The sequence below is a fragment of the Primulina tabacum genome, unplaced genomic scaffold (genome assembly GCF_025594145.1).
Source record: "Primulina tabacum isolate GXHZ01 unplaced genomic scaffold, ASM2559414v2 Contig517, whole genome shotgun sequence".
NCBI lineage: Eukaryota > Viridiplantae > Streptophyta > Magnoliopsida > Lamiales > Gesneriaceae > Primulina > Primulina tabacum.
This window is the reverse complement of record NW_027459771.1, coordinates 42,434-69,151: the sequence shown is the minus strand read 5'-3', so window position 1 is coordinate 69,151 and position 26,718 is coordinate 42,434. Positions and strand designations below refer to the sequence as shown.

At 41.2% G+C, this 26,718-nt stretch overlaps 1 protein-coding gene across 1 annotated transcript; it reads left to right on the top strand.

The window, feature by feature from the left end:
• The first annotated feature begins 24,625 nt into the window (after nucleotides 1-24,625).
• LOC142534446 (mitogen-activated protein kinase kinase kinase 18-like) lies at nucleotides 24,626-25,993 on the top strand. The gene has a single exon (XM_075641322.1). The coding sequence runs from the start codon at nucleotides 24,680-24,682 to the stop codon at nucleotides 25,991-25,993; it is 1,314 nt and encodes a 437-aa protein (XP_075497437.1). The 5' UTR covers nucleotides 24,626-24,679.
• Nucleotides 25,994-26,718: the final 725 nt, after the last annotated feature.

The window sequence follows — 26,718 nt, the reverse complement described above, 5'->3', positions numbered from 1 at the left end:
GACCGTTTGTCATTTGGATCATTTTTGAGGTCGTACGAGAATTTACGGTGCAATGTGCCAAATTGACTCTCGAAAGAGCGTTTCGTGTTTTGGCCTCCATTCCACCTAGATTTCGACCCTACCATTTTAGGAACATTATTTTATGATTTTTCAGCGTATTTTAATCAGGACTATATGTCGGTTCAGTGTCGGTTCAGGTTGGCTCGGAGTCATGATTAAATGCGAAGTCATTAGGCGTCATAGTCGCATCTTTTGAACGTAAATTGCATAGTTGGTCATGTTTAAGCTATTGCATATTTTTCATGGCACAGTTAGGTTGCAGCGAGCCTGGGAACGATCCAATCCAATCCAGTTGGTAAAATTACAGGAATTTTCATTATGCCAGTTAATTATTTTACGTGCATTAAATAGAAAATAATTATTTTTGAGATTTATGCGATATGGCTTGTGGTTCATTCACTATGTGGGAGTGTTATTTTATACGGTCGCCAGTGACCGATCAGTTCAGTATGGTACCACCCGGTCGCCAGTGACCGGCCAGCTCAGATCAGTTTCAGCCTCCCCGGTAGCCAGTTACCGATCAGTTCAGCTTAGTGCAGTGGCCACAGGCGTAAAACATAATCTCAACAGAAAATTTTATCAGTTATTTCAGTACAGGCTCCAAGGAGCAAATATTTTTACAGTGATTTCCAGTTCAGTTATGCACGTATTATAATTGCTCAGTACAGATTATTTTCAGTATGCCTCAGGACAGGATATTTTATCACATGCATATTTTAAATTCAGATTTTTACTCGTTACCTGCGATTTATGCATGCTGAGTCTTTAGGCTCACTAGACTTGATTGTTGTAGGTACTGATGAGGCCAGGGCCGAGGGCGGGGACCAGTGAGCCAGCTTGGGTCGGCAGTAGTGGCACCCGAGGACCTCAGTGCAGCAGTTGTTATGTTTTTCTTCGCAAACAATTTTTATCAGTTGTTGGATATTTTTAAATCGTTGTTAATGGCAAAACTTTGATTTTCTTCCGCTGCAATATTTTGAAATATTGAACTTGATTCACCAGTGATTTTATGAATGAGGCCATTTAAGTTCTTTTAAAAAAAAAAAAGAAATTTTTTAATTTTCCGCAAAATTTCAAGCAAGTAGTTCGAGGGCCTTCACAGTTGGTATCAGAGCCGACCTCTCTTAGTACGGTGTGGTTCGGGGACGAACCAAGCGGAAGCTGGTGGGCATGTGAGGCCCGGGGCCGAAGAGGGCGGGGGGTGATCGCCGGTGCCATCAGTAGTTGCACGGACAATGAGCGGCTCCTGGCAGGCTTCTAGGTGAAGGGAACATGAATGAACCGACCCACACGGGAATGAGAGGGATTCCGAGACTGTTCAATGTAATGGACTGTACAGTTGAAGAGGGCTTAAAAGATTTGATTTGTACTACTCATATCATGAAGGTGCATCTTCTTTTCGGTAGCTCATCACATAAGAACTCCAAAGTTAAGCGTGCTTGACTTGGGGCAATTTTGGGATGGGTGACCTCCTGGGAAGTTTCCCAGGGTGCGTGTGAGTGAGGACATAAGCACGCTGGAAAGACTCGTCTTGATACAGTGAGGACAGTCGTCAAATCTGGTGGTATCAGAGCGGTGGTTCTGTATAGGGTTTCACTACTACTGACCGCGAGAAGCTCACGAAGCCACGCCTTTGGTCTGTAAGTTTTTCAGTTCAGCATTTTGTTCAGCATTTCAGTTATAGCATGAATTATTTTGTCAGCATGCTTCCAGATTTTGAGTATTTCAGTAATAAATTATGGAATTATGCATGTTAGTTACGTATGGGTTATGTTGGAACAGTATGCCCCCTAGACGCATTTTAGAGCGTATCAGAGAGGTGGAGCCTCGCCGAGAGGACAGAGAGGAGCATAGACCGGAGGGAGACCTACCACCTCCTCCACCGCCCCCACCGGACATGAGTGCCCAGATGTTAGCTGGGATGGCACAGTTCTTCGCACAGTTTGCGGGGGGCAATGCCGCAGCCGTAGCCGCAGCCGCAGCCAGGCCGACAGGGCCCGAGGCTGTTTATGAACGATTCATGAAGATGCGCCCGAAGGAATTCTCTGGGGCATCTGACCCCATGGTTGCCGAGGGATGGATCAAATCCCTCGAGGTTATCTTCGATTTTATGGAGCTGGGAGATGCAGATCGAGTCCGATGTGCCACCTACTTGTTCACTGGAGACGCCCGCTTATGGTGGGAAGGAGCTTCGGTAGCCCTGACATTGGCTACACTTTCTTGGACCCGCTTTACGGAGGTTTTCTACTCCAAGTATTTTGCTGAGGAGGTTCGCACCAGGCTGACCACCGAGTTCATGAGCCTGAGACAGGGGGATATGTCGGTTACGGAGTTTATCCGTAAGTTCGAGAGGGGCTGTCACTTTGTGCCCCTGATAGCGAATGATGCCAGAGCCAAGCTGATGCACTTCCTGGTGGGTTTACGGCCGATCTTGCGCCGGGATGTTAGGGTATCTGACCCTGCTACTTATGAGGTTGCCGTCTCCAAGGCCTTAGCCGCAGAGCAGGATCTGCGGGATATCGAGAGGGATCGCCAGGGCAAGCGCCCAGTCCAGGCACCGCACCGCCCTCCTCCTCATCAGCATCAGCAGCAGAATAAAAGGCCTTTTCATGGACCGCCCAGGAACAGAGGCCAGCAGCAGCAGCAGCAGCAGCAGCAGCAGCGGGGACGCCCAGCCCCGAGGACTCAGGAGCACCCAGTCTGTCCCAGGTGCTCACGTCGCCATCCTGGAGCATGTATGGTTGGCTCAGGAAAGTGTTTTAAGTGTGGCAGTCCAGACCACATGTTGCTGCAGTGCCCTCAGAGGAATCTGCCTACCCAAGGCAGAGTTTTTGCTCTCCATGCCGCGGAAGCCAACCCGGAGACTATGTTGTTGACAGGTACCTTTAAACTTTAAGTTATTATTTGAATTTCCGCGTTTTGGGAATCGGGATTTAGATTTTGAACTTAGAACTGTTATAGGATTGCATTCTCTACTCAGATTTATTTCGGGGAAATTAAGCTAGAGGAACCTAGACCTTTGCGTGTCTATAAGTTTAGATCTTGTAGTGGGATTCAACTTAGAGCTCCGCTCTTTCAGGGAGAATTTTTATATCTGGTTCCGCTACCAAGGCCTTGATAGATTCAGGGGCCACTCACTCATTTATTTCGGAGGTCTTTGCAAACTTTCTCAAGATCCAGACCATTGGGCTAGATACAGCCTTTTCAGTAGTGTTGCCGTCAGGCGAGGAGATGGCAGCCACCAATGTTATCCGAGATATAGACCTTGAGCTGCACGGTAATCTTGTTTATGCGGATCTGATTGTGCTACCGATGCCGGAATTTGACATCATCCTAGGGATGGACTGGCTATTGAGGAACAGAGTGTTGATAGACTTCCAGCGGAGATCCGTTCTTGTCCGACCGCCTGGAATGGAGCAGTTCTTATTTGAGCCGGACAGGTACTTTTCCTTACCGCGCATTATTCCTTATGTTCAGGCTAGGAAGCTCATGCATAGAGGGTGTCGGGCATTTCTAGCAACCTTTTATCTGTCCCCGAGGAACCCAGCCTGTCAGCCTCAGATGTTCCGATTGTTAGAGATTTCTTAGACGTTTTTCCCGAAGACGTCTCTGGTATGCCACCAGAGAGAGAGGTGGAGTTTTCCATTGAGCTTATGCCAGGTACGACTCCGATATCCAAAGCGCCATACCGACTAGCACCGACAGAGATGGCAGAGCTTAAGAAGCAGATCCAGGAACTTCTCGACAAGGAGTTCATTCGCCCGAGCTTTTCTCCATGGGGCGCGCCGGTCTTATTTGTGAAAAAGAAGGATGGCTCGATGAGGCTTTGCATTGACTACAGGGAGTTGAACAGGGTTACAGTGAAGAATAAATACCCACTGCCGAGGATTGAGGATCTGTTTGACCAGTTGCAGGGAGCTTCGATTTTCTCCAAGATAGATCTGCGTTCCGGTTATCACCAGTTGAGGGTGAGAGATGCTGATGTCTCGAAGACAGCTTTCAGGACTCGTTATGGCCACTACGAGTTCCTAGTGATGCCGTTCGGTCTGACGAATGCGCCAGCGATCTTCATGGATCTCATGAATCGCGTATTTCAGCCGTACCTCGACCAGTTTGTGATAGTGTTCATAGATGACATTCTCGTCTACTCCAAGAGTCGGGAGGAGCACAGCAGGCATCTGACCACAGTGTTGCAGACATTGCAGAAGCACAAATTATTCGCAAAGTTCAGTAAGTGCGAATTCTGGTTAGAGAAGGTGGCGTTCTTGGGCCACATTGTTTCTAGCAGTGGTATTGAGGTAGACCCGGCGAAAGTTGCAGCAGTCAGAGATTGGGTTGTGCCTCAAAATGCATCAGAGATCCGCAGTTTTCTTGGGCTAGCAGGATATTACAGGAAGTTCATCCAGGGATTCTCCTCTATCGCCGTTCCACTCACAGCACTGACAAAGAAAAATGTGAAGTTTGTGTGGAGCGAGGAGTGTCAGAAGAGCTTCGATACTTTGAAGCAAGCTCTTATCTCAGCACCAGTTTTGGCTGTACCGTCAGGATCCGGCGAGTTTGTCCTTTATACCGATGCTTCGAAGCTTGGTTTAGGTGCAGTTTTGATGCAGCATGGGAGAGTGATAGCGTATGCTTCTCGACAGCTGAAAATCCACGAGAAGAACTACCCCACCCATGATCTGGAGTTAGCGGCCGTAGTTTTTGCTTTGAAGATTTGGAGGCACTATCTGTATGGGAGAAGTGCCAGATCTTTACCGACCATAAGAGCCTCAAGTATTTCTTTACGCAGAAGGAGCTGAACATTGCGTCAGAGACGTTGGTTGGAGCTTGTGAAAGACTACGATTGTGACATTAGCTACCACCCGGGTAAAGCTAATGTAGTTGCGGATGCTTTGAGCAGGAAAGTCGCAGTGATGGCTCATTTGACGATGCAGAAACCTCTTCAGATTGAGATGCAGAGGTTTGATCTTGAGACTTACCCTCGAGGTAGAGTTCCTCGTTTATCTACCTTGACTATCCAGTCCTCTCTTATTGACCGTATTCGCAGCGGTCAGGCAGCAGATGAGCAGTTGGCACAGTGGAAGAAGAGAGATGAAGCTAAGGGCAGTGTTTTGTATTCAGTCAGCGACGGTATTGTGAGATACCGAGATAGGATATGGGTTCCTAGCAGTGATTCTATCCGAGCAGACATCTTATCAGAGGCCCATACGTCCCCGTACTCCATTCACCCTGGGAGTACGAAGATGTACAAAGATCTGCAGCTATTGTATTGGTGGCCAGGAATGAAGAAGGACATCAGGCGTTTTGTATCCGAGTGCCTGACTTGCCAGTTAGTGAAGGCCGAGCATCAGAGACCAGCAGGTTTGCTCAAGCCTCTTCCTATTCCCGAGTGGAAGTGGGAGAACATTACCATGGACTTTGTGACCGGATTGCCGAGGTCAGCCAGAGGATCGAATGCTATCTGGGTGATTGTAGATCGTCTTACCAAATCAGCGCACTTCTTGCCTATTAAGACGACTTTCACCATGGTTCAGTATGCAGAGCTGTATATCCGAGAGATAGTCCGACTCCACGGTATTCCAGTTTCTATCGTATCCGACAGAGATCCCAGATTCACTTCCTCGTTTTGGAAGAGTTTGCATTCGACTTTGGGTACGAAGTTGCTGTTTAGCACAGCTTTCCATCCGCAGACAGATGGACAGTCGGAGCGAGTTATTCAGATCTTAGAGGATCTTCTCCGTGCTTGCGTCATCGATTTCTCTGGGAGTTGGGAGTCGAACTTACCATTGGTAGAGTTCACCTATAACAACAGTTTCCAGTCGTCTATAGGTATGGCTCCGTATGAAGCGCTGTATGGTCGCAAGTGTAGATCTCCTGTTCATTGGGATGAAGTAGGAGAGAGAGCAGAGTTGGGTCCAGAGATTGTTCAGCAGGCAGCAGATGTAGTAGTCAAGATCCGTGATAGGATGAGGACTGCCCAGAGCCGACAGAAGAGTTATGCCGATCAGCGGAGGAGAGAGTTAGAGTTTGCAGTGGGCGATCATGTCTTCGTGAAAGTGGCACCTATGAAGGGTGTCATGAGATTTGGCAAGAAAGGGAAGCTCAGTCCGAGATTCATTGGACCGTTTGAGATCCTCGACAGAGTTGGGACGCTAGCGTATCGTGTGGCTCTTCCGCCAAATCTGGCCGGAGTACACAATGTCTTTCACGTCTCCATGCTGAGGAAGTATATGGCAAATCCTTCGCATGTGCTGAATTTCGAGCCGTTGCAGCTTACTCCGAACTTATCTTATGAGGAGAGACCCGTGCAGATCCTAGACAGACAGGAGAAGAAACTTCGGAACAAGTTGGTTAAGCGAGTCAAAGTCAAATGGCTCAACCATTCAGAGGAGGAAGCTACGTGGGAGTCTGAGCCGGAGATGAGAAGTCGATACCCTGAGTTATTCGGTGAGTTCTAATTTCGAGGACGAAATTTATTTAAGGGGGGAAGGATTGTAGAACCCGTAAATCAGTAGACGTATAAGCCATGCATAATTCTAGATTTTTTAAATTTAATTGACTTCATTGCATGATTATTTTAAATGCATTTGTTTGAAGTTAATTATTTATTATTTCAGTTCAGCAGTTTGATTTTTAGCATTTCAGTTATTTCAGTGAGGCCGGACTGGAGTTGGAGTTTTGAGATAGAATTTAAGATTTGAGAAATATTTCCAGAAGTTAATTTAGCTAGCAAGTAAGTTCATTTAAGTTAAAAAGAAGTTTAAGGAATTATTTAAGTTAGTTGAGGATTTTAATTTAATTATTTGAGGTGATTAAGAAATGAACTCATTTAAGTTATTAAATTAATGGGTTAGCTCACTAAATTAATTAAAGGATTAGTAAGGCTTTCAAGGATTATTAGTTGACTAGATAACAATATTTCCCCTTCACTTTATTGCAATTTTCGGCCCCCATAGTTGCTAGACAATTTAATTGCCAACTCATCAACCTTTTGACCATTTCTTTGCATGTAAGTTGTAGGATAATTCTAGGATTTTTGGGAGCACAATTTAATTAATTAATGGACATATCCTAGACTAGAAAATAAGCAAAATTTCGGCCACCACCTCCTAGAAGCATCCACCAACTCATTTGATATCAATTCAAAATTCAAATTCAAAAGGGGAGTGGACTTGGTCTTGATATGATCCTATTTTTGTGCACCCTTCTCCTCACCTTCATAACCACTCAATCCCTCTCCCTCTCCACCGAAATACCTCACCATTCAGATCCATTTTCAGTGTAAAAATCGTGAGTCTTAGCTAGAGGGAAGGCAAGAAAAAAAAATCGAGAACTAGAAAGAGCAAGAGAAGCGCTCCACCTCCTCCGTGCCGCGTCGTCGTTGTTTCGTTCGTTTTCTTTCAAAACGAAACCAGGCATGTCTAGATTTCTTTCAAACCTCAATCAAGTCATATTATCATTTATTTTTCAGTACATGATCATGTTTTAGCAAGCAAAAACCGAGATACATGTCAAAATATTTTTGGAACACACATGCAGAATTTTCGGCTCTTCTTGGCAAGCTTCACGTTTTTCTGAGTTTTGATGGTTTCAGGTATTGGATCGACTCCAGGCTCCCAAGGCGGCTTGTATACATGTAGTAGGATGCATTAGGACCATGTTGGTCCATTCAAACCAGCCCCATACTTGCTGGAAAACCGAAATGACAGCAAGTTCCCCATAGGTGCAGAAATGTGATTCGAAATTTCAGTTTTGTGTCAAGGGTTGTGGATCTGATCTTGGCTGCCCCAAGGGCCTTTAGCCATGGTTGGATCACTTCCCTAGCATGTCTAAGACGTGACTAAGTTGCCCTTTTGGTGGCTTGGTCCATGGCTCATCGGTTTTTAAATAATCAACAAGAACAGCCCCTTTCCCCATTCGGCCCTTCCATTTTCAGCATATGGTTCGTTTCTTTTGTGGCTTGGTGTGGATCTTGGTTGGCCTATGGCCCTTAGCCACGGTTCATATCATGCTCCTAGATGTCTAGATCGTGCCATGGTCAATCAAATGGCCACTGGAACGACGCAAGACATCGATCATAGCATAAACACCACACACGCATGCATGTTGCTCTCGGTTGGATCCTTCGGTTAAGATTTGGTGTGATGCGGATTGTGGCTGGCCTAGGGCCCTTAGCCATGGTTCAAATCATTCCTTGGGATGTTGGTAAGAGTCTCTGGTCGGTGGTTCACGCCCCAATGGCCGGTAGCCTCGAAAACGACACAAGGAAAAACAAGTGCGCAGCTGCTGTATTTTTGACAGCAAGTATGCTGCTGTTCAGAAGCGTCGTTTGAGTTCTTGGTTGGCTTTTAGCCCATGGCCTTGGACTGGACAGTGCCTCATTGAGTTGGGAAGGTCATGTTTTTGACCGCTCGTCATTTGGATCATTTTTGAGGTCGTACGAGAATTTACGGTGCAATGTGCCAAATTGACTCTCGAAAGAGCGTTTCGTGTTTTGGCCTCCATTTCACCTAGATTTCGACCCTATCATTTTAGGAGCATTATTTTATGATTTTTCAGCGTATTTTAATCATGACTATACGTCGGTTCAGTGTCGGTTCAGGTTGGCTCGGAGTCATGATTAAATGCGAAGTCATTAGGCGTCATAGTCGCATCTTTTGAACGTAAATTGCATAGTTGGTCATGTTTAAACTATTGCATATTTTTCATGGCACAGTTAGGTTGCAGCAAGCCTGGGAACGATCCAATCCAATCCAGTTGGTAAAATTACGGGACATTTTCATTACGCCAGTTAATTATTTTACGTGCATTAAACAAGAAAATGATTATTTTTGAGATTTATGCGATATGGCTTGTGGTTCATTCACTATGTGGGAGTGTTATTTTATACGGTCGCCAGTGACCGATCAGTTCAGTATGGTACCACCCGGTCGCCAGTGACCGGCCAGCTCAGATCAGTTTCAGCCTCCCCGGTAGCCAGTTACCGATCAGTTCAGCTTAGTGCAGTGGCCACAGGCGTAAAACATAATCTCAACAGAAAATTTTATCAGTTATTTCAGTACAGGCTCCAAGGAGCAAATATTTTTACAGTGATTTCCAGTTCAGTTATGCACGTATTATAATTGCTCAGTACAGATTATTTTCAGTATGCCTCAGGACAGGATATGTTAACTCATGCATATTTTAATTCAGATTTTTACTCGTTACCTGTGATTTATGCATGCTGAGTCTTTAGGCTCACTAGACTTGATTGTTGTAGGTACTGATGAGGCCAGGGCCGAGGGCGGGGACCAGTGAGCCAGCTTAGGTCGGCAGTAGTGGCACCCGAGGACCTCAGTGCAGCAGTTGTTATGTTATTCCGCAAACAATTTTTATCAGTTGTTGGATATTTTTAAATCGTTGTTGTTGGCAAAACTTTATTTTCTTCCGCTGCTATTATTTTAAACATTGAACTTGATTCCCCAGTGATTTTATGAATGAGGCCATTTAAGTTCTTTTAAAAAGAAAATTTTTAATTTTCCGCAAAATTCAAGAAAGGAGTTTTAGGTCCTTCACAAGAACTGTTAGAGGGTGGCGTGTCTGCATCTATTATAGAAAACTTAATGACGCCACCTGTAAAGACTATTTCCCCCTCCCATTTATTGATCAAATGTTGGAAAGGTTAGCTGGACATCATTTTTACTGTTTCCTGGATGGCTACTCGGGTTATATGCAAATTCCTATTGACCCTGAAGATCAGGAGAAAACCACTTTTACATGCCCTTACGGGACATTTGCATATAAACGAATGCCATTCGGTCTATGTAATTCACCAGCAACTTTCCAACGCTGCATGATGGCGATTTTTCATGACATGATTGAGGATTTTATAGAAATATTCGTGGATGACTTTTCTGTCTTTTGATCTTCATTCGATACTTGTTTGATTAATTTGTCTGAGGTCTTAGAGAGATGTGAGGAGTCAAATCTGGTCTTAAATTGGGAAAAATTTCATTTCATGGTGAGAGAGGGAAAATAGTGTTGGGGCACAAAATTTCTGAGAATGGGATTGAAGTTGATAAGGCTAAGATTGAAGTGATAGAGAAACTCCCAACCCCAACAAACATCAGAGGAGTGCGTAGTTTTCTAGGACATGCAGGGTTTTATAGACGCTTTATCAAAGATTTTTCTTGCATTGCTAAGCCACTAACCAATTTGCTGAAAAAATATGTACGCTTTGAATTTTCTGATGAGTGTGTGCAGGCATTTCAGGTTTTAAAGGAGAAATTGATCACCGCACCTGTGATAATAGCACCTGATTGGGGGTTGCCATTTGAGGTGATGTGTGACGCAAGCGACACAGCTCTAGGGGCAGTGTTGGGCCAAAAGAGGGATAAATGCATTCATGTCATCCACTATGCTAGTATGACACTGTCAGCTGCCCAACTGAACTATGACACAACAGAGAAGGAGCTCCTTGCTGTGGTTTTTGCTCTGAACAAGTTTAGATCATATTTGATAGGGAGCAAAGTTGTAGTGCACACTGATCATTCAGCCTTGAAATATTTGATGGCTAAGAAGGATGCAAAACCAAAGCTAATTCGTTGGATTCTTCTGTTGCAGGAATTTGACAAGGAGATAATTTATAGGAAAAGGACAGAGAACCAAGTTGTAGACCATCTCTCGCGATTGGACAATCCTTATTTTTTTAGAATTTGTGCAGACGGTATAATCCGTAGGTGTGTTCCCCAGGAAGAGGTAGGTGAGATTTTGTTTCATTGTCATGCTGGTCCGACTGGAGGCCATTTTGGGGCAACTAGAACTGCGTCCAAAGTCCTCCAGTCTTGTTTTTATTGGCCTACACTATTTAAGGATGCGCATGAATATGTCACAAAATGCCCAAATTGTCAACGCACAGGTAATATCTCTAGGAGACATGAATTGCCTCTTACTAATATTTTGGTGTGTGAAATTTTCGATGTCTGGGGTATAGATTTCATGGGGTCATTCCCAGTTTCTTTTGGTAACAAGTATATTTTGGTGGCCGTAGACTACGTTTCTAAATGGGTTGAGGCTATTACATGCAAAACTAACGACTCTAGGGTTGTCGTTCAATTTCTCAAGAAAAATATTTTCTCACGTTTTGGCACAGCTAGAGCCATTATTAGCGATGGGGGTACTCATTTTTGTAATCGAAAATTTTACAGTTTGCTGGCTAAGTATGGGGTCCGACATAAGGTGGCAACACCTTATCACCCTCAAACTAGTGGCCAAGTCGAGCTATCAAACAGAGAAATCAAACGCATTCTTGAGAAGACTGTCGGTACTTCAAGGAAAGAATGGTCTAGCAAACTCGACGATGCACTTTGTGCTTATCGCACTGCTTTTAAAACCCTCATTGGCATGTCTCCTGTTAGACTGTTGTATGGGAAATCATGTCACCTCCCTCTTGTACTCGAGCATAAGGCTTATTGGGCTACTAAATTTTTAAATTTTGATGCTAAAGCCACAGGCGACGAGAGAGTGCTGCAGCTGAATGAATTGGATGAGTTTAGGTTGGAAGCGTATGAGAATGCCAAGCTTTACAAGGAGAAAACCAAACGCTGGCATGATCAGAACATCGTTCATCGAGAATTTGTGGTGGGACAACTGGTATTGTTATACAACTCTCGATTGAAGTTGATGCCAGGCAAATTGCATTCACGATGGTCAGGACCATACACCATCATCACGCAAGTTTTCCCTTATGGGACAGTGGAGATCACTAGTGAAGCAACTGGAGCATTCAAGGTGAATGGGCATAGACTGAAGGTTTATCATGGTGGTACCATGTCGGATAAGCCGACCACTGTGGATCTGCAGGATCCAAACTGAATAAAGAGAGTACAGTCAGGCTATCGACTATAAATTTAGCGCTTGCTGGGAGGCAACCCAGTGTTTAGTTTTATTTTTCTTTCATCTTTTATTTTAGTTTCTTTACCTTTTGTTTCTATGCATATCTCTTGAGATAATCTCAGTTAATGGTGGTACAGGCAATTTATTCACTGGTGGTGGGATTTCTCAAGTGTGGGGGAGTCTATCAGGACAAGCAATTTCAGAACGTCAAATAGACCAGGGAAGTTTCTATACAATTCTTGCATCTTGTGTGCTTGATTGAGTTTCGATTTTGATGAATAGATTTATAGAATTATACATTCCTGGCTTCGCATATATATTTGGTTCGGAATGTTCAGGGGATTAAAAAAAAATATATATATATATATATATTTGATTTTCGAGCAAACACGGACCAACACCCGGACCTCTACACGGGGTCCGTGTCCCCTCATTCCCAGACTTTCAAATTCACGAGCGCACCCGGACCTCCACCCGACCCCTACACGGGTCGTGTCTAATTCTTTCCACGATTTTCAGTTTCTCGCATGCACACGGACCTAGACACGGACCCATACACGGGGTCCGTGCCTTCAATTCTTCAGACAAAATCAGACTAAAATCGCGATTCCCTCTTCAAAAACCCTAACCCCCCTTTCAATCTTCCACTCCAGCCGCCGCCTCCAGCCGAAATCCACCGACCCTCGCTGTCGTCATGCCGCCACTACCAACACACCTCCATCCCAACATCACCGCCGGCCACTCTCCACCACCATCTAACACCCCTCCTCAACTCCAAAACAACGCACCCATCACAGCTCAGCCGCCCCACTATCAGCGTCTCTTACCACCGCCGTCTGCCGCACCGCCGCCCACCTAGCAACACTATGCCATCACCTCCTATTTTCCGGTAAGCATGGCTATACCTTGCTTCCAATTGCCGATTATCCGTGTGTTGGGGATTTTATGATACTATACAAGAGTGATTGTATTGCACGTTATTTCAGTTCGTGATTGGGTTTCGCTCTTGGAATTGTTCTGCTGGACTTTGATCGTTTACGGGTTGCATTGTTATTGCATTTAGTCTGTTCTTGAGGATTAATTGTTATTGGAGCTTATTGCCGTACATTGTTTCAATTTCGGTGTTGATTATTATCATTGCATTGGGATAGGTTCGTGCTTTGTTTGGTTTGTGGTGATCAGTGGTTGGGTTGTTCAGATTGATTGATTGGATTGTGTTGATTGGTTTGTTGGAGTATTCAAATATCATTGTTGAATAAAAAATGCCTCCGCGAAAACAGAGCAGTAAATGTGCACGAAGCGGTGCTTCTTCATCATCCGGGTCCGCCAGGTTGGCTTTTGATGCTTCTAAGTTCACTAGTCGTGAACATTTTGAATGGTACTCGGCACTTCACGGGAACTCGGTCATTGTTGAGCGGTCTATTCTTCCACGGATTGACCATGAGGTGCCACTGAGGGCAGAGTTCGATAAGTTTGGATGGGGGCCTATTCTAGACATTGCAGGACCATATTACCCCAATCTGGTATGGCAATTCTATGCCAATGTTGAGAAAAAAGAGACTACAGGGCTGCCACATTTGCGCACTTACGTCAAAGGAGTGCCGATTGAGTTGACCAGCGCATACCTGGCTACGATTTTGAGTGTCCCAAATGAAGGGCCGCCGGTGTCCTTCAATCAGGTAGATATCTTCTTCTCGGACCTCACCTTTCGAATCCCTGAGGCTCGGCGCCGACTGCAGTACCGCTTATCTCCTACTGGCTCCCGATCCAGTGTCCTCCCCACGTCCCTCCCGCTGCTGGATCGCCTCATATGTTACTTTACGGGGGCAAATATCATCCCAAGGAAAGCCGGGAACAATGAGGTCCGCCATTTGGATCTCTATATCATTGACAAGATGCTGAATGGTTTGGGGAACATTCCTGCTATCCCATTGGCATCGATCATACTTTCTCATATGCGATCAGTCGCTCACACAGACCCCACGAAGAATAGGACACCATATGCCCCCTTCACGATCATCATCTCCAGGATCTTGGCGGCCCATGGTGTCGATCTCACCGACGAGACTTCTCCTGCCCACATCTACGCAGATGCTCACCACCCAGGCCATGCAGGGCATGTACTTTATCTTCCGACAGGGTGCGTGGTACCATAATCCAGGGAGTCTACATATCCGTCCTCATCCCCGTGACCCACATGTGCCTCCCCCTACCATCGATGACCGAGCCTGGGAAGACCGTGTGGAGGAAGATGCGGCTTTGGACACTCGAGCTGGACCGCAAGCTGGTATACCCCCTCGACAGCGCGCCCCCAGAGGTGTACGACAGGTTTTCTCGTCCATGTTTGATTGCATGGACGACATCCGCACTAGATTGGCTCGCATCGAGCACCAGTCCGGGACTCACTCTTCTTCAGACGATATCTTTGCTCCCCCGTGGGACAGATCCGCACTTGACGATTTGGAGGACTTTGAGCTAGGATCAGATGATGAGTAGTCCGCTTCGTTTTATTCTAGGATTTTTGGAGGACTTTATCGTTTTTTTTTTTTAGATTTGCACATTTCTTTCTTATGTTGTTAATGTTGTTCTAGGACATGTTCGAGGTGGTCTGCCTGCCATATCCTACAACATATATTTTATGACTTTATTTCACCATAATGTAAAATCAAAATACTTTCATTAAATTTTGAAATTCATACAATCAAAAGTTTTAAACAAATGATTAATAATTCTGAATACAACCAATGCCTAATCTAGAGTCCTCTCTCTACTCGTCTATAACTTCTCCGTCTCCTACGGCCTTGTTAACTTCTTCTTCCATCGGGTTTTCTTCTAGTTGTCTGATAAGCACAAATCATATAGCATTTTAGGGACTTTATTTTGTCGTATTCGTTCTTATCTGGCGTTTTTATTCCGAGTGTTGCGCTTAATTCGTGTTATTATTGCTATTTGCAGGTTTGACCAAAAGATAATAAAAGGCCAAAGAAAAGAAAGAAGAGTCAAACATCGCAATGCCATGTCAGAAATACCCGAAAAAATTTGGAAAAGATCACAATGAGAACACCCGGACCTATACACGGACCCCGTGTTATGGTCCGTGTCCTAAAATCCAAAGGAATGACATTCACGAGCCCACACGGACCCAAAGACGGACCCCTACACGGGGTTCGTGTCCAGAACCAGCCAAGAAAAGAAAATAGCGAGACAACAGGGACCTGACTCCAAACCCCTACACGGGGTCCGCTTCAAGCAGCACTTCAGGAAGAATTTAATCGAGAATACACGGACCCCAATCCGGAGGCTTACACGGGGTCCGTGTACCAGATTTTTAGATCCGATTCGCGAAGATCTTAGGAGATTTAGGGAAGAAATTAAAAAGATTGAAGACACTTTTCAGATCGAGACCTTTGAGCCAACTTGGAGAGGAAGAAAAGGCGAGAGCTTCGAGATTTTTGTGGGCGGCGCGACGGCTTGGGAGAAACAAGAGAAATTCGTGCACTTCACAAGCAAGAACCGCGCACCATCGCTGAGATTTTCTCCTCTCTTGTTTTCTTATTTTCACTCATGAATTCGAATATTAGATTTGATTTTAGTTTTGAATTTATGGAGTAGTTTTCTTGTGATCGGGACCACGATAGGGACAAACTTTTAATGTTGTTCATTTATTGGATTATTTGATTTACGAATTAATTTATGTTATTGATTAATATTTGCGTAATTTTCGTGCTCTTAATCTGGCCAATTATTTGCATGTTTTTGTTTGATCTTGACTCGAAAGAGAATAGATTAAATTTAGCTTCAAAAATATTAATCACACACGGTTAAATCGACTAGAATTAGTATTCGGTTTTAATGTGCGATTTTAGGCGACAGCTGTGATTCCACCGTTGAATAATGTGTTTTTGTTTGATTAAATTCAATTAGAAATAATTGGACTGTTAAATGAAAATATGATTATAAATTCTAGAAAAAGATTTATAGTTAATTCAGGGAATTTCATCGTGACATCGAATAATCTATGGTTATTTAATTCCAGTGCATGATAATAATCAAAGTTTGGACCGTTGTGTGTTCCTGGTCATTTTGTTGAAATTAAGAATTTCCCAATTTTGAACCTGTTCTGAAAATTCGATCTTAGTTATTAACTTAGCATATTTAATTTAATTTTGCTAGTTTAAATTCTCACCAATTCGCTTATTATCGTTTGCCTAGATTAAATTGAATAATTTAGACCTTAGTAATTAAATAATAGTCTCTGTGGGATCGATACTTGGACTTGTCGTCCATTTAGTATAACTTGACCTAGTCCGCTTGCTAGAATTTTTCCCAACCGAAACAGTCGGTCATTGTCCCATGAGTTCTTCCATGTTGACCATTTCATTTTGTAGGTGCTCAATGTAATTCTGCAGTTGTGTGTTGTGGTGATCAAGGTTGTTCACTTGATCCTGTAGTTCTTGTATTGTTGATTGGCTTACTTTTTCATCGATTTCTTGCTCCGATTCGCTCTTCAAGACGGCGTTGCATTTTGAGGAGACTATTACCCCGGATTTCGAGCGTAAAAATTCTATCTTGCGCTTTCTTCAACTCTTGCTTGGTGATCTCGTGTTGACGCTCCGACTCTAGATGATAAGCAGCGAAACGTCTAACGTCTTCGCATAGTTTCTTTCTTCTCTTCCACTATGGCCTCACGAAAATCCTCCATCATACATACGTTATTCCCATCCAACTGGTAGTTATCTCTTTCGTGTTTTTCATTTTTTTTCTTTTAGTGTTTTAATTTCTGACTCCTTTTCCTAAAGTTGTTTCTGAAGTTCATTTATAATGCTTTGAAAGTCCATGTTGGCTTCCTATAAGATAAAAACATTTTTATAATTAAGATACATATCAAATTTTAAATATGCAATAGAAAGATAATAGCAAGTTTCAAAATAATTTGGTACACATAATATTTTTTTTTCAGTCACAAGTTTACTACAATCCAGACACTTTATTATAATGCTAATCTAATCGAACATCTCTCCGACGTTGCTGTCACTGGCACTGTCGTCTCCGGCCACTTCCATTGGTGCTACCTCTTCTTCCTCCATGTTCTCTATCACCAAATGTAGGTAGTTGTTCTGCTCTTGAAGTCTGTCCATAGTGCCGTGAAGCTTCGAAATGTACCGGTCCTGTTTGGCGTTGAACTCCTCTTGACGCTGACGGGCCTGCGTAGCACGTCCTCGTTCTATCTCTACTCTCTCCAGTAACTCCCTGTTGAGTGAAGCTAAGCGCGCGATGCGAGCTGAATCAGTCGGTATATGTAGAAGTTGGCTCTCAGCCAAGTCCAAATGATGAGTAAGTCGTTGCACGTCGGTCTCCAGTATGTGCCTGATCTCACTAAGCTCCTGTTTTCCAGTTTCTCCCTAGCCAGTTGTGCCTTCAGAGTCGCAATCTCCCTAGCTTGATTATCTATGGTAAGCTGACGCATACGAAGAGCAGCCTGAGTGCGAGTACGTGGAGCAGCCATTTCCTAGGATAAAATGGAAGTAAAGCATCAGAATCGTATAAAGGATAGAAAGGCATAGAAACAAAGTTTTCGTGGAAAGTTTTCGATACTAATGATTTTCGGAACGATTGAAGGGCTAGATTTTCGAATTTCTCAAGGAAAATTTTTGGAAAGGATGAATGTTGGATTTAGATAGGATTGCACTAGGCTTTTGCCAAAATTGGACTTCGTCCAATTTTGTCTGTCAAAATCCCAGCGGGATTATGAACCTGGCGGCTCTGATACCACTTAAATGTCACGCCCCGTGTCCGAAGCGTTGGTGACATCCGGCATTGTTTAATTACTTGAAAACAATTAAGCCTCGTATCAAATCAAACCAGTCTTTTTAATAAATTAATATTATCTTTACAATGACAATGAAATGAAAATTACATCAGAGTTTCAGAAGCGGAATTAAAAGAAAATCAGAAACTCTTGAGTCTTGATCTGGATCATCGATTCACCAACCCCAGAAAGCTTCCTGCTCCTCCTCATTTATTTGCTCTTCAGTTTTATCTGAAATTTGTAAGGGGTGAGTTCTTTAACAATCTTTCAAATCATATTACTTTTAACTCATCATAACATAAACGAATCGAACAAAAGACAAATTTTTTCATATGATTCGAAATAGTTCAGAAGCAAATCAGATAATTTCGGACAGAACAAACACAACACTGTTACCCATCTCATTTTCATGGTCAAATTGTCCCCAATATATTAGTCCTCTAAGGGGTGAGGCCAGAACTCGGTTTTATACCCACCGGTGGGGGCCAGACAGAAATGGTTTTATACCCACCATTGGGGGCCAAACAGAAATGGTTTTATACCCACCATTGGGGGCCAGACAGAATCACAATTCTCGTCCCATTTCAAATTGAATCGTAATAGTGTAACAAAGATTTAAGATTTTCATCGAACAGAACTTATCAAAATTTGCAGATATTAGATTTTCAAACGAATTCAGCGAAATCAACGAATTTCGAAAAAATAGAAGAAACATATAATCGATCGAAATTTTAAATAAAAGAGACTGACATTTTTGAAAATAAGGACACACGTACATGCATGCCATATTATGTATATTAAAGTTTGAAAATACAAAAAGATACGTAACAAAAGCCCACTTACTGTATTTTGAAGGTAGAACCGAAATTGGTAGACTTTGGCACTTTGCTTCCCGAAATTTCTGCAGCACTTCGACGTAACTTTGACAAATGAGGTCTTCGATCCGGCAGCACTTTGACGCAAAGTTTCAGCACTGGACCGTACGAAATTTTCTCCTCTTTTCCTTGCTTGCTTGGCCGAAATTTTGGAGGGTGAGGGGAAGGGAAAACCGAAACCTTGGCTTGATTTTTGAGGTGGTATGGCAATGCATGGTGTCTCATATTTATAGGCCAAGACTTACCCCTTCATCTAGCCCATGGCCGCCCACCTTGTCCTCCAAGAAAGGATTTATTGTACTCATTATGGTGGTCAAAGCATATCAAGCACCAAAGGCCATCCCTCACCTCATAATTGTGTCTTGGTCTCCTAGCTCCTCCCTTTGCTCATTCATGGTTTAACTCAAAAGTTATTTCCTGCACATTTAATTTGTCCAAACTCTTGGCTCAACTTATAGCTCCCTTTTTGGTCTTGTTTGGACAAGCTTGGTTGAGCTTCTCCGAGCTGAAAGATCGAGTCTTTGAGCTGGGGTTTTACTCCTCCCGTGACAACTCTTTGATGGATGCGGTTATTTGCAACTCGGCCTCCTGTTGAGTTAATCCCCGAACTTTGAAGTTGCTTCCTAGAGTTAAATTTAATGAAAATATAAGTTAATATTCAAGTTATCTAGTTGGAACAAAAATTTTCGAGCTTAGTTTGAGGTAAACTTCAAGTTAATATTACTTACTTGATTTGCTTCGGATCGTAAAATCCTGGGTTTTCACATAGATCAAGTCCAAGGCAAATTAGCTGCTCTTCTGGCAAAAAGAGACTCAAAATCAAAGCATTCAAGACAACCAGTTATTGGTACATTAAGTTCTATTATGTATAAACTAATTGATATTTGATATTATTTAAAATCTGCTACTGTATGTGTATTTCCATTATATATGATGGTGTGCTTAATGTATAATACATGAGACGCTTATTTGATTAAATAAACATCATGTTTATCCAGTTGGTTTGAATGTAACTGAACTAATATTTTCAGTTAATGTGTTGCCTAAACTCCTTGAATGTTAAAAGATGCTAAAACATCATTAAATCGAGTAAATGATTATATTTTTAAGGAGGGTTTTTAATTCAGTTCTTGAGGGAGGAGTTTTCTTTAAAATTATCCCTCAAAGTCAAAAATGTTTTAAACTCGTTTTTAAATTCAGTTCTTGAGGGGGATCTTTTTTATCCCTCGAACTGAAAAATTCTTTTTAATCGTTTTAAATGTTTTTTATTCTCACAGAGAGAATTAGTTAAATTTTAAAATTTTAGTTCGCGTTAATTACAAAAGTATCGTAACCATAAAAAAATGGGGAGATTGTTGGAACATTTCTTGTTCGAAATCTTGATTTTAATGTTATTTCTAATGAATTTACCTAAGTGTGCAGAAACTGGAACTGATCAGGACTCGAACTGGTCAGTTATCTAGCCAAAACTGAAATTGCCAACTGATCGCCCAAACTGAACCAGTTCAACTGATTGCCAAGCTGATAGATAGTTCAACAGAAAACCTTCAGAAGCCTGGCTAGATGATGAAGAGCTCAGATGACCAATTCAACTGAAGCAGTGCAATTAGTTCAGCTGACGAGCCAAATGATTTCACAAAACTAGTTCAAGATCAGTTCAATTGACCAGTTGAGATCATCAATTAGAAATAAATCAGTTTGCAGAACACGACAATTTTATTCAAATGGAATCCAGCTGTGCGCATTAAGGAAAGCTTTTGTCCATTCAAAGAACAATAATGGACGTTGCATCAGAGCTTAAAGACAAAATGTTCCAGAATGGCTGTCGGAAAGTACAAACATATTTCGAGGAACGAATTCAAATTGCAACAAACATATTTGATGAGTCTTGGTGTACGGTCTCATTACCTCTATAAATACCATACCAAGATCATCAATATACAAGTGTAGAAAAGTATATAAATTTTTGAAATCAACAGAAAAGGGCACGCTCAAAGCATATCAGCTTACAAGAAGCAATCAGCCCAGATTTGAAGGAACACTTCAAAGTGTTATCAACTTAGATTAGTAGCATAATTCTATCAGTGTTTAAGAACAATTTCGTATTCTATTCATAGATCAGTTCTGAGACGTCTACTATTCGTTTTTTTAAAAAGTACTAGAATTTTTTTAAAAAAAAACCTTACATAGCATCGGCCGAACCATACATATTTGTATAAAATATTTTTGACATGATTTTAAAAATAAAACAACCAACTACCATTTAAAAACCAAAGGAAATAGTTTAGCATAAAATTATCCAACATTTTACTAAACCTAAAAACATTATTTGAAAAGTATAGCTCATACTATAACCTTTCAAAAACAACTCATAAACATAAATAAAGTTCATAAAATATCTTTAACATAATCTTAAAATCATAATTCATAACTAGTGCGGAAAACTAGCGTTGTTCCTCGGGTTATGCGCACTTTCAGTCCATCAAAGTCAACCATCAAGACCTCCATTAACATTATTATCATAATCACCTACATCAATCACACCTAGTGAGTCTAAATACTCAACACACCATAATCTTGATGACAAGTACTACATATACATATCACATACAACAGTGAAAATACTTGTACTTAAAATATCATTTTCATGAAGATGCATAAACTTTAAACAATAACATTTTTCATAAATATTTTCATGATGCATAAACTTTAAAGAAAAACATTTTCATACTGATGCATCAATTTTAAACATAAACATTTTCATAAGCTTTTCATAAACATTTTCGTAAACCATTTCATAAACGTTTTCGTAAACCTTTTCGGAAACATTTTCATATCACCCTCAACATATTCATATGAACATGCATACTTTAAACCTCAACATTTTCCTTTTCCTCATTCATAACATGTATCCTTTCATCATGATTATAAACATTTTCTTTTTTATTGAATTCAGATCGTTAATTGTGACTTTCATCATCATCAAAAGTCGATGGATCCATCTACATGTAAGCACAGTACTGAGCGGCGGGGACATCAGCGACGATCTCTCGTCAACTGAGCCTTGGCCTATCCTCATCAAATGGAAATACGATCGTCGGGCTCCCTCTGGGACCTTTTCCCTCACGATATCCCCATTCTTATCCGCATATCCTCAATAGTCACAATTACTTCACTTCCTTCAACGTTTTACAATTTCATCACTTTATAAAAATTATGCATTTAATATCATTTTCCTTTTAAAAAAAAGCATGCAACATATCTTTTAACGTTATCATTTCCTCATAGAAATCCATAAACATTTTAAAAGAAACCTTGTAACATACAAAATTCATAAATCTTTTAAATAAACATTTCAGCATCATAAGCGTTCAAAATAACATTTTGACATATTATATCATAAACATTTAAAATAAAACTTTTTACATATTAAATAATATACATTTAAAATCAACATTTTAACATCATAAAAATTCATAAACATTTAAAATAAACATATTAGCATGTAAAGCAATATTCAGGATACTGCCATGACATTTACTAATTTCTATGTGTAAAATGACTGTTTTACCCCTAGACGTAAAATTCCACGTTTTGACTTTTTCTTAATTTCATTGACTCTATTATGTCCCAAATAATTATTTAAGCTTACATTAAAATTTTCATAATTTTATTTGGCATAAATACTAGACTTTTTAATTAATTCGTAATTAGTCGTTTTGAAGGCGTTTTAATCCCGAAAAATATTAAACTTTAATATAAAATTCCTAAATTCAAAACTTAGACTTTTATATTATTTTAGCCCTTGTGAAACATGACTCGACCCCCATGAACCGTGTTTCAAATTGTTTTCCAAAAAGAAACCCTAACTTGACCTATAAACTTCGATCCCGAGCCATGGTTCGATTTTCTCGAGCCACCCTCGAGCCATGGTGGACCAAACCTTGACCAACCCCCTAAGGCACCCTACTGGACCCTTGGAACCCTTATGAACCCTTCCCAAGCAAAACCCAAAGCCCCCCAACCAACCAAACAGCTAGCCGAGAACTCCCAACATGCATGAACTCTACGTTTTCGTGTCTAGGTCCCTACCAGCGAGCCCAGCCCCTGAATAAACCACTCACACACATTCCTAGGACCCTTAAGACTCACCCTAGCCCAGCCCTTGAACCACAGACCGTGCCCATTAACCCCTGGAAGCCTGTGCAACTTCTGCGCAGGGCTTGAAGAATTCTCGGGTAGGAGTCCTTGCTGTCAAGGACTCCTCCCAGCCCACTTACTTGAGTCCTATCATGGATAGGACTCTTCCCTCGACTCAACCAAGTCCCTGGCTAGCCTTGACCCCAAGCCAAGACCAAGCAAGCACCTATACATGAAACCCGAACCCCATGACCCCATGACAGCAATATTGCTTCCAGCTTCTTTCCTTCGATTATGTGGTGATTAGGGTGTGTGTGTAGAACTCTAAATCATGTGTATACCATACTTGATCATAACTTAACATCATGGCAGCCCCTTTACACGTATAGAACAAGTTTTTGGATCAAAATTCATGAATTTAATACATGTATGTGCAATATTCCGAAAATTATCATAAGAACTTCATGCTTTTCATGCATACGATATTTAAACGATAATACAATGTGATAGATGAGAAAATGAGATGTATTTCATGCTTTTGCGTATTTAACGCACGAATAACCGTTGACGAATAGAAGAACGATGGCACGAAGCCTTGGGCGAAATTTCTTTACAAAGAGCCGATGCTTTTCCCTTGATTTTTCCTTGTGTGTGTCGTGTGTGTCGTGTCCTTTAAGAGAGAAAAGTGTCCTTGAATATTGAGGGAGGTGGGAGGCGTGATAATGAATGGCATGGGGTAGGGTTTTAGTATATTATATAATTAATTAAAATACTAATCAAGCTTAGGCCCATTAGGAAGATTAATTAGGCCCATTAGTGATTAATTAAAAATATAAAAATAATTTTGTTTAAATACGTTTGTGAATTTATTAGCCGGGTTGACAAAACGTTCATATTTTTGTTGAAAAACCAACACCGATAAAATTTACGTCCCAGCGTATAAAATAACCTCAAAACCCCTTATTTTCAAAAATATGAAAAAACATCACTCATATTTTAAATAATTAAAATTAATTATTTAAGAAAAATATTTTACGTTTTTAAGCCATCGGTCTCCGTTCCTCGATCGCAACTTGAATAACCCTTAAAAATACATTTTAATGCATGTAAGTAGAAAACTACTAAAATATCATATAAGCATGCCAATCAATTTAGCAATTAAAATCATTTAACTACTCATTTTTCATATTTCCTAGATTTGCATGCAGTTGAGTTACGTCGTCTTAATTTTGGACCTTATAATTCTTCCCCCCTTAAATAAATTTCGTCCTTGAAATTGGAACTTACCGAATAGCTCTGGATAGCGACTCTTCGATTTCCCAAGTAGATTATAATGGAAATAAATAGATTTCAAATTCATTACCCGAATGCATCCTCAATTTATATGTCGAATAATTTAGCTAATATTAATTATCCGTAAAATATAGAAGGAATTAATTTTTAAAATTTTAAAATCAAAATTATCTATTTTTGAAATTGAAATGAATAGAAAAAATAATATGACATTGAGTGGTTAAATATATTTTTCAAGTAATGAAAAAGCTTCACCACACACCAAAAATTGATTAGTATAGATGAATGAAACGGTAATTTTGTTAATTTTTTGTATAATTCAAAAATATCTTTTAACCCAAAACTTCGTATTCTATTTCTCTTTTTATTCAATTTTTTAACCATTTTAATTTCAAAATCGATCATTTTAATGCTGAAGTTTTTAAAAATAATTAATTCTGAATTTTTTCGACGAAGCTGTTATAAAATAAAGGAATAGGCATGTGTGTCAACAACATGCGGATACGACATTTTGTATGGAGGTGTATATATACATATATGGTCGAACCCCAAGCACAAAATCAAAACGAAGAAAACAAAACCTTCACTCTTCATCAATTCTCTCTCTCTTCCCCCCCTTTTGTGGACCATGGACTGGACAAGGGGTCCTCCGCTTGGTGAAGGGTCCTCCGCGGCGGTGTATCTTGCCACCTCCGCCTCCGGAGATCTTTTCGCAGTGAAGTCCACCGATGTACCTTCTTCTATCTTGTTACAGAAAGAGCACTGTTTAATTTCTCAGCTTTCCTCTCCTTATATAGTTAAATGCTTCGGTTCTGGTACCACTTTCGAGAACCGTAAGCCGGTTTACAATCTTTTCTTGGAGTATGTCTCCGGCGGCACGATCTCCGAGCAGATTGCGAAACAGGGAAGGTTGTTGGATGAAGGATTGATTCAATTCTACGCGCATCAAATTCTTCTGGGATTGAGCTATCTTCACCTGAATGGAATCGTTCACTGTGACATCAAGGGGCAAAACATATTGATAGGCGAAGATGGAGGGTTGAAGATAGCTGATTTCGGCTGTGCAAAATGGGTGGAATCAAGCAACTTTTCGAAAGAAATGTTCGCCGGGACTCCCGCTTACATGGCCCCGGAAGTTGCTCGCTGTGAAGAGCAAAGCTTTCCTGCTGATATATGGGCTTTGGGTTGTACAGTGATTGAGATGGCCACAGGATCTAATCCTTGGCCGGAGATGAAGGATCCCGCATCGGCCCTGTACAGAATCGCAAATTCGGGCGATGTCCCGAAAATCCCGGCCTGGTTTTCGAACGTCGGGAAGGATTTCTTAAGCAAGTGCTTGACAAGGGATCGGAAAGAACGTTGGACGGCGGGTGAGCTTTTGCAGCACGATTTTCTTGGTGAAAATTGCGGACAAATCATAGAGTTTCCTAGGAAATCCCCGACAAGTGTCATGGATCAGGGCTTCTGGGATTCGCTGGAAATATCGGATTCATCAAGAAATGAAACGAATATAGTTATTTCTTCTACTTTTGAATCTCCCACGAACAGGATCAAGGATCTGTTCACAGATGTGTCTTTTTCATCGAATTTCAAATTTCCAGATTGGGCGGCGGCCGAGGATGACGATTGGGTGACGGTGAGATGTGGTGCAGAAATCGAAGAATGTCGGAACCAAGATTCTGAACAAGACTCGATTGCTTCGGAATCTGATGCATTTTGTGATGAAGATTTTCAGACATCGGTTGCCGTTGAGGATTCATTGTTTGATTGTTTTAATGATGTAGTAATTAGCATAGTTGATACAGCTCCAGTCATGTGTAGTGATGATACTGATGAAGCCATTTTTGAGAGAATTTTAATGGAATCCTTTTCTCGTACGCATCAACATTTTACCTTTTCTTCCATCTTTATCGCTTTTAAACAAAAGTGCATCATGTTATAAACTTGGCGTGACCAGTCCAACAATCTAAACTGGCGGAACTTCCAGCTCTAACAAATTCGAATCTTTTCATCCAACATCGATCTAAATTTGGTTAACGAAGAAGAAAATTAACACAAGAGCTGTAGGATTACAGTTTTCTCACACCAAGAAACGAAAATTTAAAACCTAAACTACAAGTTGTTTCATTGAGCAACTAGTTTAACAAGAGCTTCCCATATAATGAGCTAAACATATCTCGATTTTGGATCAGGCAATTGCACTACAATGAAAATTAAGCTACAACATCCTGTTGTGATTCGTATTCTCTCATGCCCAAACACAGCGGAATTTGTAAAATTTTTATTTTATTTTGACAATCAAGATATTTGAAAACTCATATGGTTTGAATTGAATAAACATACATGAGATGTTTTATTGTTTACCTTTAATTAATTTTCACTTATCTCCAACTACGTTTATATAAGAGAATTTAGCTCTTGTTGTAAATCTCAGGTACGTTCTTCAAATCTCCTTTCTTCAATCTTCGAATCAGGTCCACGACCGAATTACTTATTCTTCTTCCAACTTGTACTAGAAAGCATAGAAGGATTTTACGTAGAAATTGATATGAGGTGACCGAAAACAAGGAGAGAGTGGGAGGAGGTGGTTTTTCGAAAATTCCTTGGCTTGGAGGCTAGGGTTTTTTGAAAAACATGTGTTGGAATTAGTGAATTAACCCGAAACAT